This window comes from Trachurus japonicus, chromosome 22 (genome assembly GCF_045865225.1).
Source record: "Trachurus japonicus isolate A0001 chromosome 22, Traja_1.0".
In the NCBI taxonomy this organism is placed as follows: Eukaryota; Metazoa; Chordata; class Actinopteri; order Carangiformes; family Carangidae; genus Trachurus; species Trachurus japonicus.
The window spans coordinates 10155755-10167131 of NC_140928.1; the positions used below are offsets into that span (position 1 = coordinate 10155755).

At 41.6% G+C, this 11377-nt stretch overlaps 1 protein-coding gene across 1 annotated transcript; it reads left to right on the forward strand.

The window, feature by feature from the left end:
• Window positions 1-514: 514 nt before the first annotated feature.
• On the forward strand, window positions 515-11359 carry pygl (phosphorylase, glycogen, liver). The gene is made up of 20 exons (XM_085767267.1): window positions 515-843; window positions 1447-1548; window positions 1679-1757; window positions 2678-2781; window positions 3519-3650; window positions 3857-3968; window positions 4378-4460; window positions 4597-4734; window positions 5193-5285; window positions 5765-5911; window positions 6081-6244; window positions 7200-7314; window positions 7453-7554; window positions 8154-8301; window positions 8638-8696; window positions 8811-8952; window positions 9632-9839; window positions 9936-10070; window positions 10254-10320; window positions 10975-11359. Exons 1-20 carry the CDS (start codon window positions 601-603, stop codon window positions 11161-11163), a joined length of 2562 nt encoding a protein of 853 aa, XP_085623393.1. The 5' UTR covers window positions 515-600; the 3' UTR covers window positions 11164-11359.
• The last annotated feature ends 18 nt before the right edge of the window (window positions 11360-11377 follow it).

An 11377-nucleotide genomic window follows, 5' to 3' on the forward strand; every position in this document is an offset into this window, starting at 1 on the left:
TCTACAAGCCAAGATATCATGTGAGTTTTTCTAAGAGTTGTCTTTCTCTTTGACTCTTTCTCCCCCAACATTATACCTGGTGAACCAACAGCTGTTTGATGCACCGTCCTTTGACATCATGTTTTTGTTTTCATGATAAAAAGTTCTGCCATCCCATCTGATGCATCATATATCTCCATATAAAAGTGATTTTCATGTCTTGAATATCATTGTTACTTTTGTTTTCATTAGGTTCATTCATGGTCTGATGTGTGTATAAAAGAGTAATAACATCAGAGTTCCTTCATCGTCTCACTAAACTTATGATAAATTATGATCTATAAGTGAAACTCACAGAGATCTGTGTCAACTTCAACAGGACAATCAGTCCCTCAGTGCTTCAGTTCACCTCCTCCTCCTGCAGCTCAGCTGAGGCCTGACAGGGAAACACCCTCCCCCTGCACTCACCAATGAACCTCAGCTAAAGGCGGAGACTGCTGCAATGAAAACTGCCGCTCTGTTTCCTGTCAACTTCACTTCCAGCTCGGGACCAGCAGCCTCTCTTCTCACCAAGCACAGGACACGAGTCGACACACACCTTGCCCTCCCCCTCACCTCAGCATGGCGACACCCCTCACCGACCAGGAGAAGCGCAAGCAGATCAGCATCAGGGGGATCGTAGGAGTGGAGAATGTGGCCGAGCTGAAGAAGGGCTTCAACCGACACCTGCACTTCACCCTGGTGAAAGACAGGAACATTGCAACACCCAGGGATTACTACTTTGCCCTCGCCCACACTGTGAGAGATCACCTGGTGGGGAGATGGATCAGGACACAGCAGTTTTACTATGAGGCCGACCCAAAGGTAAAAAAAGATCAGAGGACAAAACTGTTACTATTTCACACTGTAAAAACACACTTCAGAGTAAAATGCAGCATCCCTACACACAGAGACAATCTTTGGAAATACACTGCAGACACTTCACTCATCCAGGAAAAGTCTGTCAGATGCAGGAAATGCCCTTTTATTCACAGCAGACAAGCCTGTTTGGTCTGTGGACTATATACAAAATGCATGACTTGTGCTTTTATTTTGAAGGAACACATTCTGTGGCATGTTTTTTTTTTTCTTACTTTTTTTATGGGAAGTAGTAGGCTGCATGTGTTCAAGTTTTAACAGTTGCGTACTTTCCAAATTTCCACTTGGTAGAACATTTCTTTCCTGTTTCTTTTTTTCAGGTCATTGCATCATGTTTACTCAGCTATTTTGTGCAGGAAAATGTTCCCTCGTTCGAGCTTCATTCAGCTCTGCGTTGCACTTATGCACCCTCATTGCATAATCAACCAAAGCAGATCATGAATAACTGTGTGTATTTAATCTTTGATTTGTAAAAGTCTCTGTAAAACATGCAGCCATGTGCATAAAGTTTCACAATGTTCCTGCTTTCCTTTTTTTACTTTTACCCAGAGGGTGTATTATCTGTCTCTGGAGTTCTACATGGGCAGGACGCTGCAGAACACCATGATCAACCTGGGGCTGCAGAACGCCTGCGATGAAGCTATCTACCAGGTCAGACTGGTTTATATAGGAAACAGTAGCCTCAGCAAGCATAAATACTAATGCTGAGCACTGCGGTGGTTTTTATCAATGTGTGAACAGTGAAGTGAACAGTGGGATTGTGTGTTGCCCTCTGTTGCAGCTCGGCCTGGACATGGAGGAGCTGGAGGAGATGGAGGAGGATGCAGGTCTGGGCAATGGAGGCCTGGGCAGACTGGCAGGTAAAAGGCTGCACATGTGTGAAGAGAGAGAGAGAAAAAGCTGTAAAAGTTGCAGTAAAGATAGAAAAACAAAACACATTCGGATTCTGAAATGGCTCTGCAAACACATTTTCTGGGGCAGTTTCTCTAAACCTAGTCCTGGATTTAGATGAACAGAAATCTACTTTCTCCACTCATGGTGTAAAATAGTCCTGGACTCAGTCTAGACCTTAACGAAGATTAGATCTGCTCCAGGACTAAATTAGGGTTTAAATTAAACCTCCCAGGAGGCAGGTTTAACTTCAGATTAATGCCATTTGTTGAAGAAGACACATGGATCACTTCGAGTGCATCAATGTAGATAAACAAAAATGACCAGTTGGACCGGTTTGTGCTGTCAGAAATGACAAAATAGTTTTTGAATGCATCAAGTAAATTCAGTGGAGATGACATCTGATACCCAAAGAGGAAACGCTGTGCCAGTTTGGTGCAGTGCATGTTTAAATCTGTGTGCAGTTTATTGAGACCAGTGCAGGTGAATTTACATTAATCTTGTTTATTTTAGTTCAATTTTCCTTAGGCCAAGTATAAGTGATCTTTAATTACTCCGTGTTTCAGAAGGACATTTATGGAAACTGTGATTAATTATTCTAGATTAAGGCCTAATTCAAACCTTATCTGTGAATCTGCCCCCTGGTCTCCATCACAACCTTACATTACATTATAATTACCAGGCCAGTTTTGGCAGGTGTCCACTAGAAGCCTGTTGTGTTTGCCTGCTGCTTATTCAACATGTGTGGCAACAGACTCTACATGTCCACATGAGCACTGAACTTCCCCAACAGCAACATGACCCAACTTTTAATTCCTCAATTCATCACTACAGAGTTTAAAGTTACGATTTCATGTCTAACTGTGAGTGATTTTTTTTCTGAACACAGCCTGTTTCCTGGACTCCATGGCCACCCTGGGTCTCGCTGCGTACGGCTACGGGATTCGCTATGAGTATGGGATCTTTAACCAGAAGATAAGAGAAGGCTGGCAGGTACAGTAACTGCAGCTGATTTCAGTTTTTTACACAGCTCAGTCGGCTGTCGTTAAACCCCCCGACCTCAAAGATTGACCTCCATACATATCTCTCTTATCTTTTACTTTGAAATCCACGGTTCTCCTCCATGTTCATTCTGCTGGGACTCAAAGTTAAACTCAAAGTAGATATGAATTAGGTCGAAATACATCCCAGGCTAATCATTAACAGTGACTCCACCTGTGGTCTGCCCCCTTCAGTGCCAGCGATGGCGGTGCAAGCTCCTGGCAGAATCTGCTGGTTGGTTTTAGATGAAGAAAAAAAAAAAACACTGCTGTGATAAGAGACACAAAACTAAAGGCTTTTGCCCTTTTGAGTCCTGCTGCTTGTTTGCAGTTCGAGCCCTCAGTGTAAACATGCACCGCTGACGCTGAGGTTGATGAACTTTAAAGTCCAACTCCTGCTGCTGGTTGATCGTAAATACGGAGCAGGTCTGTGCATTTTAATCAGCAGAATCTGAGCCGCTCATTCACTCTGACTGGATTTGATGTAACATTATAATAAAATGACTTGATTCATCATCACAGAGAGAGAGAGAGTCTTCTTTTTCAAACCTATGTAAGGAGGTCAGAGGTCAGAGAAAGTGGCGTTTTACTCTTACTTACTCTTGCTCAATGACTCATCTTTCTGTCTCTCTTAACCTCCTGTGTCACATTAAAGCTTTTTATTCTCTGCCCTTGACCGACCTGGTTTAGGTGGAGGAGGCAGACGATTGGCTGAGACACGGAAACCCCTGGGAGAAGGCCCGGCCCGAGTACATGCTGCCAGTTCACTTCTACGGACGAGTGGAGGAGACGAGAGACGGCTCCAAATGGGTCGACACCCAGGTCATGATGCTGAACTGTTAATTAGATAAAACTCTGGGAAGATCACTTTTACTTTTGCACCCACAAACTAATTACCTTCTTAGAATAACAATTAAGTCTTAAATAAAGATTTTATAAACTGGTTTCAATGTGAAATGAAAAGCTAAGTTGTGATTTTGAGTTGACAGTTCTGCTGACTCAGTCTGTTTTCACTGCTCTGTGTGCAGGTGGTGCTGGCGATGCCGTACGACACGCCCATCCCCGGCTACATGAACAACACTGTAAATACCATGAGGCTCTGGTCTGCTCGCGCCCCCAACGACTTCAACCTGAGAGACTGTGAGTCTTTTTTATTTTTAAGTCTTTTGCACAAAACAGACTTAGACATTTCATTTCAGCTTTCAACAGAAAGTCTGCAATAAAGACGGAAGCTGCTGCAACAGTGGCGACATGCAACGACATGTAGGGGTTGCAAAACAGATCAAATGCAGTTGTTTCTTATTCTTCTTTAGAGCTCTGTGATGTATAAAATATTATATAGCATCAGTGAAACTAACTTTAAACTGTTTAACTATTTATTTCAATATCTTGATAATTGTAGTTTGTTTTTTCATGCGGTTTTTACTGTATTTGTAATTGTATGTGTGGGACCCCAGGAAGAATAGCCATTGCTCCTATAATGAAGTAATGGCTAATGGGGATCCCAATTAATAAACAAATAAACTAAGATGTATTCAACTCTCTGCAGTTAACGTTGGAGATTACATTCAGGCCGTGCTGGACAGAAACCTGGCTGAGAACATCTCCCGTGTGCTTTACCCTAATGACAATGTAAGTTCAACACCTCATTATTAAGTGTGTGATGCGTCAATATCTTCTTATCACAACATCGTCTTCTTTATTCATTCATTCATTTAATCATTAACTAACTGTGGCTTTTCTGTCTGAATCTGTTTCTCTGTCCCAGTTCTTTGAAGGGAAAGAACTTCGTCTGAAGCAGGAGTATTTTGTCGTGGCCGCCACCCTCCAGGACATCATCCGCCGCTTCAAGACCACGAAGAAGGGCACAGGTGGTCGCACGTCCTTTGAGAGTTTCCCAGACAAGGTGAGTTGCTCGGTGATGGACGTCTGTTTCAGCAGGAATAAGATATATTTCTTCATTTCATTTCCTAACTTTGATCGCTGGCCAGGAGCAAGGAGTCGGTTTGAGTTAAAGCTCCTGAGCCCTAAATTCAAAATGACTGTGAGGAGCCTGAGTTCAGAGCAGAGATCCAACAGAAACACCTGCAGAACAGATGATCAGCAGAAACATCCACTTTAGCCTGAAAACTGAATCTATTAAATCTACAGCAGCAGCAGACTTTGTTTCATAACACTGAGGAAAAAACCCTGCAGATATAATATAAAGATTTATATTAAACACCTGCTGTTTCTCAGCTGCTTCTTTAATAATACTGAGAACAGGCTACAAGTAAACTTATACAACACACTCTTAAGATCCAGTATAACAAGACAATATGATAAGACAACAGCTGCTTCACTGCACTATGTCCTGTTTTCCAGGTCGCCATCCAACTGAACGACACTCATCCAGCCATGGCCATCCCCGAGCTGATGAGGATCTTTGTGGACATCGAGAAACTGGACTGGGACACGGTGAGTATCTGATGAGGTGATAGTGAGCAGGAGATCCTGCTTTGCAAGACTATAAGTGCGCCAAAGCACAGAGCGGATCTGAATTCAACCATTTAGCCTATTGAACGTGATCTATAATGCAATCATTGCAACAGGTTTAAATGAGGAAATAATGCAGTCTATGCAAGTTAACACCAAGAAGGTCAAAACCACAGAGTGCAGCAAATGAAACAGATCTTTGTGTTGCATTATCTTGATGTGCAACGGGTAAAGCTGTTGGTCTGGTGAACAAATAAAGTCCAAATAGGCCGATATGATGTAATATTTATGATGTACTGTAAATGAGCAGCAGCTATGGAGGGAGGAAGGGACGACATCCAAAAAGTGGGGAAGATTTTGACTTAGTGAAGATTTTGTCTGGTTTATAGAATATGAAAACAACTCCAAAGCTCAAGTGTGGTGTTAATTAGTCAATAAATTAACTCCTCCCCTCTGTGCAGGCCTGGGATCTCACCAGACGCACCTTCGCCTACACCAACCACACCGTCCTGCCCGAGGCTCTGGAGCGCTGGCCTGTGGAGCTGCTGGAGACGCTGCTGCCCAGACACCTGCAGATCATCTACCAGATCAACCAGGTCCACCTCGATGTAGGTACCACTGCTTACAGTCAGTCAAAAGACAAATCCTGAAACACCACAGTCATCCAGCTATGTGTTTTTTTATTTCCTGTGTGAAAAAAAGTTTCTTTACTTTTGCAATAAGAAGAAGAAATCAGTGATTAAAGCTGCTCCTGTGTGTGTTTTGCTGCTGCTGCAGAACATCGCAACTATGTTCCCAAATGACATGGACAAACTGAGGAAAATGTCTCTGATTGAAGAGGACGGATGCAAGCGGGTGAACATGGCTCATCTGTGCATCGTGGGCTCTCACGCTGTGAACGGAGTCGCTGAGATACACTCCAACATCATCAAGACTGAAGTGTGAGTCCTCTCTGCACAGTAATGACGCAGACAAGTCGATCACAGACAATCAAAGCTAATCAGGTATAAGATTAAACAACAGATACACTGACGAATGATGAAAACTGCAACAAAAATGCAAATCACCACATAAACCATGGTTGCAACATGAGTATGGCCTCATTAATTACCACAGGGTTGACTCATCGTCTGTCACACTGTCTTCACTGTGGGAACTTGTCTGACAATGTAAATGTTTAAAAAAACTTGAAAAACTAGAGCTTTAATTCTAAAATACAAAAGTGCTGCCATTTATGACCACACACACATATGTAATATCTATGACATATATGGACATATAAATAGCACATAATTAAAAAAAAAACAATTATACATGGAATCTGAAACTACTCCACATATTGACATACATGTCTAGTCCAAATAGCTCTGTTTATATTAACTATGTTTGCTTATATTGTAAACATTTTTTTAATATCTTTATCTCAAACCTTGTAAGTTTATGTTGATATTATAAACAGTGCGTTCAAAAATCTGAGGCCAGTTTCATAGGATGTAAATCTAAGTCAAAATTAATGTTGAAAGTAAAAAAGAAAAACGTACAGTATAAAAGTTGTATTACCAAATATTCATTCATAAATTAAATATAAATTTCATTTATTTATATATAATGCAGTCGCAACATATACAGATATTTTCCATACGTGCAACAGATCTTACTATGGGTTTGTATTTATATTATAAACTTGTATCTCCACATAAACAGAAACATAAACAGCAACACATGGATATAGGAACCTTTATGTCATATATTATGTTTCCACATGGATGCTTAAGGAGATACTATTTAGCCCTTTAAACCACATGGATCCACATCCTGTGTGCCCACCATACGTGTCTCTATCATTGTGACCTTTGACCTTTGTCCTCTGTATCGTTTCTGATTTTCCTCCTGCAGATTTAAAGATTTCAGTGACCTGGAACCAGAGAAGTTTCAGAACAAAACCAACGGCATCACTCCCAGACGCTGGCTGCTGCTCTGCAACCCCGGCCTGGCCGAGCTCATCGCTGAGGTCAGTTTGAGCAGTAACCATGGCAACCTGTCTATCCCCCCCAGCTGTTATAAGAGCCGGTCTGAGCTCCTGGCTGGTTTACAGTTTGTTTTTTACTGACGTTCACTGTTTTAATGTGAAATCTAACTCCTGTCTCAGGTGATCGGGGAGGATTATGTGAAGGAGCTGAGTCAGCTTGAGAAGCTGAACGACTTCGTGGACGACGTTGCGTTCATCCGTGACGTCTCTAAAGTGAAGCAGGTGAGTCACAGTGTCTGATTCATACTTATTGTTTTTACAGCACCACATTTATCTTTCAGCTTTTTAAAAAAGAAATTCAACCCATTTTCGAGGATACACCAGTGAAACACTGCTTACTCATCTTTGCGTCAGTATTACCCATCCAATCATACCATATAAGAGAATTAAGTGTCAAAAATGTAAATGCATTTATAAATGCTGAATCCATCATTTAATATGTTTGAAAATACAATATCAAACACATTATATTAATCCAGAGTTATTATAAACATATATATAAACTATATATAAATAGATTCAGAGGCTTTAGCTGTTATGATAAAGCCGATTCTTCCATAGTGTGACAGCATTGTGTTGTCATACATGCAGAGTGGATGCCATATTCAAATACCATCTCCAACATGTTTATTATCTCTTCATGTCACAGCAGGTGAAGACATTGCAGTCTGATCAATTTGTGTGTTGCATCATTGCGTTCTTCCTGTTTTAAATTCAGTGCATGTCTGCACAGGCCGCACCTGTGGCTCAGCAGCTTCACATCAGCGAAGTCAACGACTCCCTCGTTGATAACTTGTCACGTACGACTGATTCTCTCGCAGGATAACAAGGTGAAATTCGCTCAGTACCTGGAGAAGGAGTACAGGGTGAAAATCAACCCGTCCTCCATGTTTGACGTCCACGTGAAGAGGATCCACGAGTACAAGCGGCAGCTGCTCAACTGCCTGCACATCATCACCATGTACAACCGTATGTGAAATCAGCCATGTTTAATCATTTTATAAGAGCCGGAGGGTTTCACGAGTCATCATAGGTCTGATTCTCAGTGAGTGATACGATATGTGACAAGATGCAGAAGAATCTCCACCCAAGCAAGTTAAAACAAACACTAGTGAGAATGACAAGTTATCAGGCATGTGAAGCAAGTGTGGGAAATTTCCACACCGTTGTCAGACTGATATAAACATGAAGGCAGTTTTATCAGCAGTTTACTTTAGTGATGCATGTCTAATGTGTTCATATCTGGTGTTTTTGTTAATGCTGCATCACTGGTAAAGAGTGTGTGTCCTCTGTTTTGTTCCAAAGGCATCAGAAAGAACCCGACTGCACCTTTTGTACCTCGCACAGTGATCATCGGTGGAAAGGTACCAGCTCAGCCCAGAGCCAACCAGACAAACCACACTCATGAGTAAACAGCTCAAAACAGTGGTGTGGTTACAGTATTAATGCAGTAAGTCATGCACTGTCGCCCTCTGCAGGCTGCTCCAGGGTATCACATGGCCAAAATGATCATCAAGCTCATCACCTCTGTGGGTGACGTGGTGAACAACGACCCCGTGGTGGGAGACAAGCTGAAGGTCATCTACCTGGAGAACTACAGGGTGTCTCTGGCAGAGAAAGGTACCACGCAACAACTTATTTACTTATTTAGGGCCCTGAGCTGGAAGGGGGCCCCAGGGACGACTGACATTGGTATTTTGAAAATAATATATATACAGTATTTCTCACTAGAAATATAAACAAAGGACATTTTTATGCAGAAACTACCTCAAAATATTGATTTTTCCACTAAAAATGATATAATAATGATAAATATTTGCTATGTTGTTTTGTTCTCACGGCCGGAAACTTTAAAGTCATGTGACTTGGACGCAAAAAAAATAGGAAAAAAATAGTCAGAAAAGATTTAACAGTCATACAATTTAAGAGCCGTTATTGTAAACCCTCTATGTTTTTGCACTTTGGACCAACATAGCCAAGGTACATTTTATATGAGACTGCGTTGGCATAGTATGCAGAATTGAATCATTAATAGTTTGGGATTTTTGGATTCATTCACAGTTAATGTTTGTGGTCCCGGTTGGGGGTGGGGGCCCTCCAAGTTACCTCTTGCCTGGGGCCTCCAGAGTGTCTAGAAACGCCCCTGCACTCGAGTCTCTGTTGTCCAGAGGGATTTTACTCCAGAATATTGAACTCTCTGAGACAAAAATCTACCTCAACTCAAAAGGATTGTTCACCAGAAATCAGTCAGGTCAGTCTTCTTCTTTTGGTTTTACTCACAGTGTCTGTTTTCTGTCAGTGATCCCTGCTACAGATCTGTCAGAGCAGATCTCCACCGCTGGCACTGAGGCGTCAGGAACAGGAAACATGAAGTTCATGCTGAACGGCGCTCTGACCATCGGCACCATGGACGGAGCCAACGTGGAGATGGCCGAAGAGGCCGGAGAGGAGAATCTGTTCATCTTTGGCATGAGGGTGGAGGATGTGGCTGAAATGGACAAAAAGGGGTAAAGGAGTCTAATCTTTGAAATCTTATGCTGTCTTTTTTTCTGGATGTTTTCATGTCGTTAAAACAAAACCTTTTATTTGTTTTTTTTTCTTAGATATGATGCCATGTTGTACTACAACAAGATCCCTGAGCTGAAACAGGTGATGGACCAGATTACAAGCGGGTTTTTCAGCCCCAAGAATCCAGACATTTTCAAAGACCTCACCAACATGCTCTTCAAACACGACCGGTGAGCGACGTAACCTCAGATCCTTTCGACATGCACATGATTTCATCTTCAAACCCGCTCCTATTTGTTGTCAGAAGTGGATTTTGTTCTTCAAACGAGTGACGCCTCACTCATGCACATTTTATGAGTTGTGAGTTCAAGTTGTCAGATCTGACTGTTTTATTCTCTCTTGTCTCTCTTCAGTTTCAAAGTGTTTGCAGACTTTGAAGACTACATAAAATGTCAAGAGAAAGTCAGCCAGCTCTATCAGGTAACATTTTCCTCACACAGACCCAGATCAAGATGTATCTGAAAACATTTCTATCATTGTGTTAATTTGGTGTCTCTTTTTCCTTTCTTTATTATTTTCTTTTCTTTTTAATTTTTAAAGTTTGAATTGATATAGATTTTGAAGCCTTTTTCACAGTTTTCATCTAGTGTTCATAACAAAAACAATCTAGTTTCACATCTGCCCCAACAACAACAGGTTGGTGTCAGCCAATCAGAAGAGAGGATACTCCTGGCCTCTCTTCCGATTGGCTGGCAGTTTTCTGAGTAATACAATATAAAACAGAGCAGATTTAAGGTAAAACAGGTCAAAATAGCTGTGGGCGGTGACTGCTTTGTGACTTTGTGACATCAGAAAGTTACAGGAAGTCCTGACAGCTCGTTTTAAGGCTCAGTTTCCGAATCCACGCCTGATTATAATATTATCAAATACAGAAAATCTAAATAATTTAAATCTACCTTAACACAGGATGTACTGTTTAATAATTAGCCTGATACATATAGTTGATTACTAAGGGCTTAAAACAAGGGGAGGTCAAAATAAGCACAAACCTAGAGAAGCATGAATGACACAGGAGATGAAAAAAATAAAAAATAAAAACAATGTACAATATAATGTTTTCCTGTGCCCTAAAAGAATCCAAAGGAGTGGACGAAGATGGTGATCAAGAACATCGCAGCCACAGGAAAGTTCTCCAGCGACAGAACCATCACAGAGTACGCGACAGAGGTGTGGGGGGTGGAGCCGACAGACCTGAAGATCCCCGCGCCGAACGAGCCGAGAGAGGCCATCGAAGAAACGGCCAGAGCTCTGAAGAAAATGTGAGGTTGCTTCAAGACCAAATGCCTTCATGTTTACAACGTCTCAACTGTTCCTCTGTGCCTTTTAGTCTTCAAGTCACGTGTCACTGAACTTTTCGATAACTTTTAGTATTTCAGAAATCACTTCTGCACGTTTTTTTTTTGTTTGTTTTTTCATTGTCAAAGCACTTGCATTGAAACATGTCTGTTACAGTTCTTTAGTCTCAACTCTAAAATAT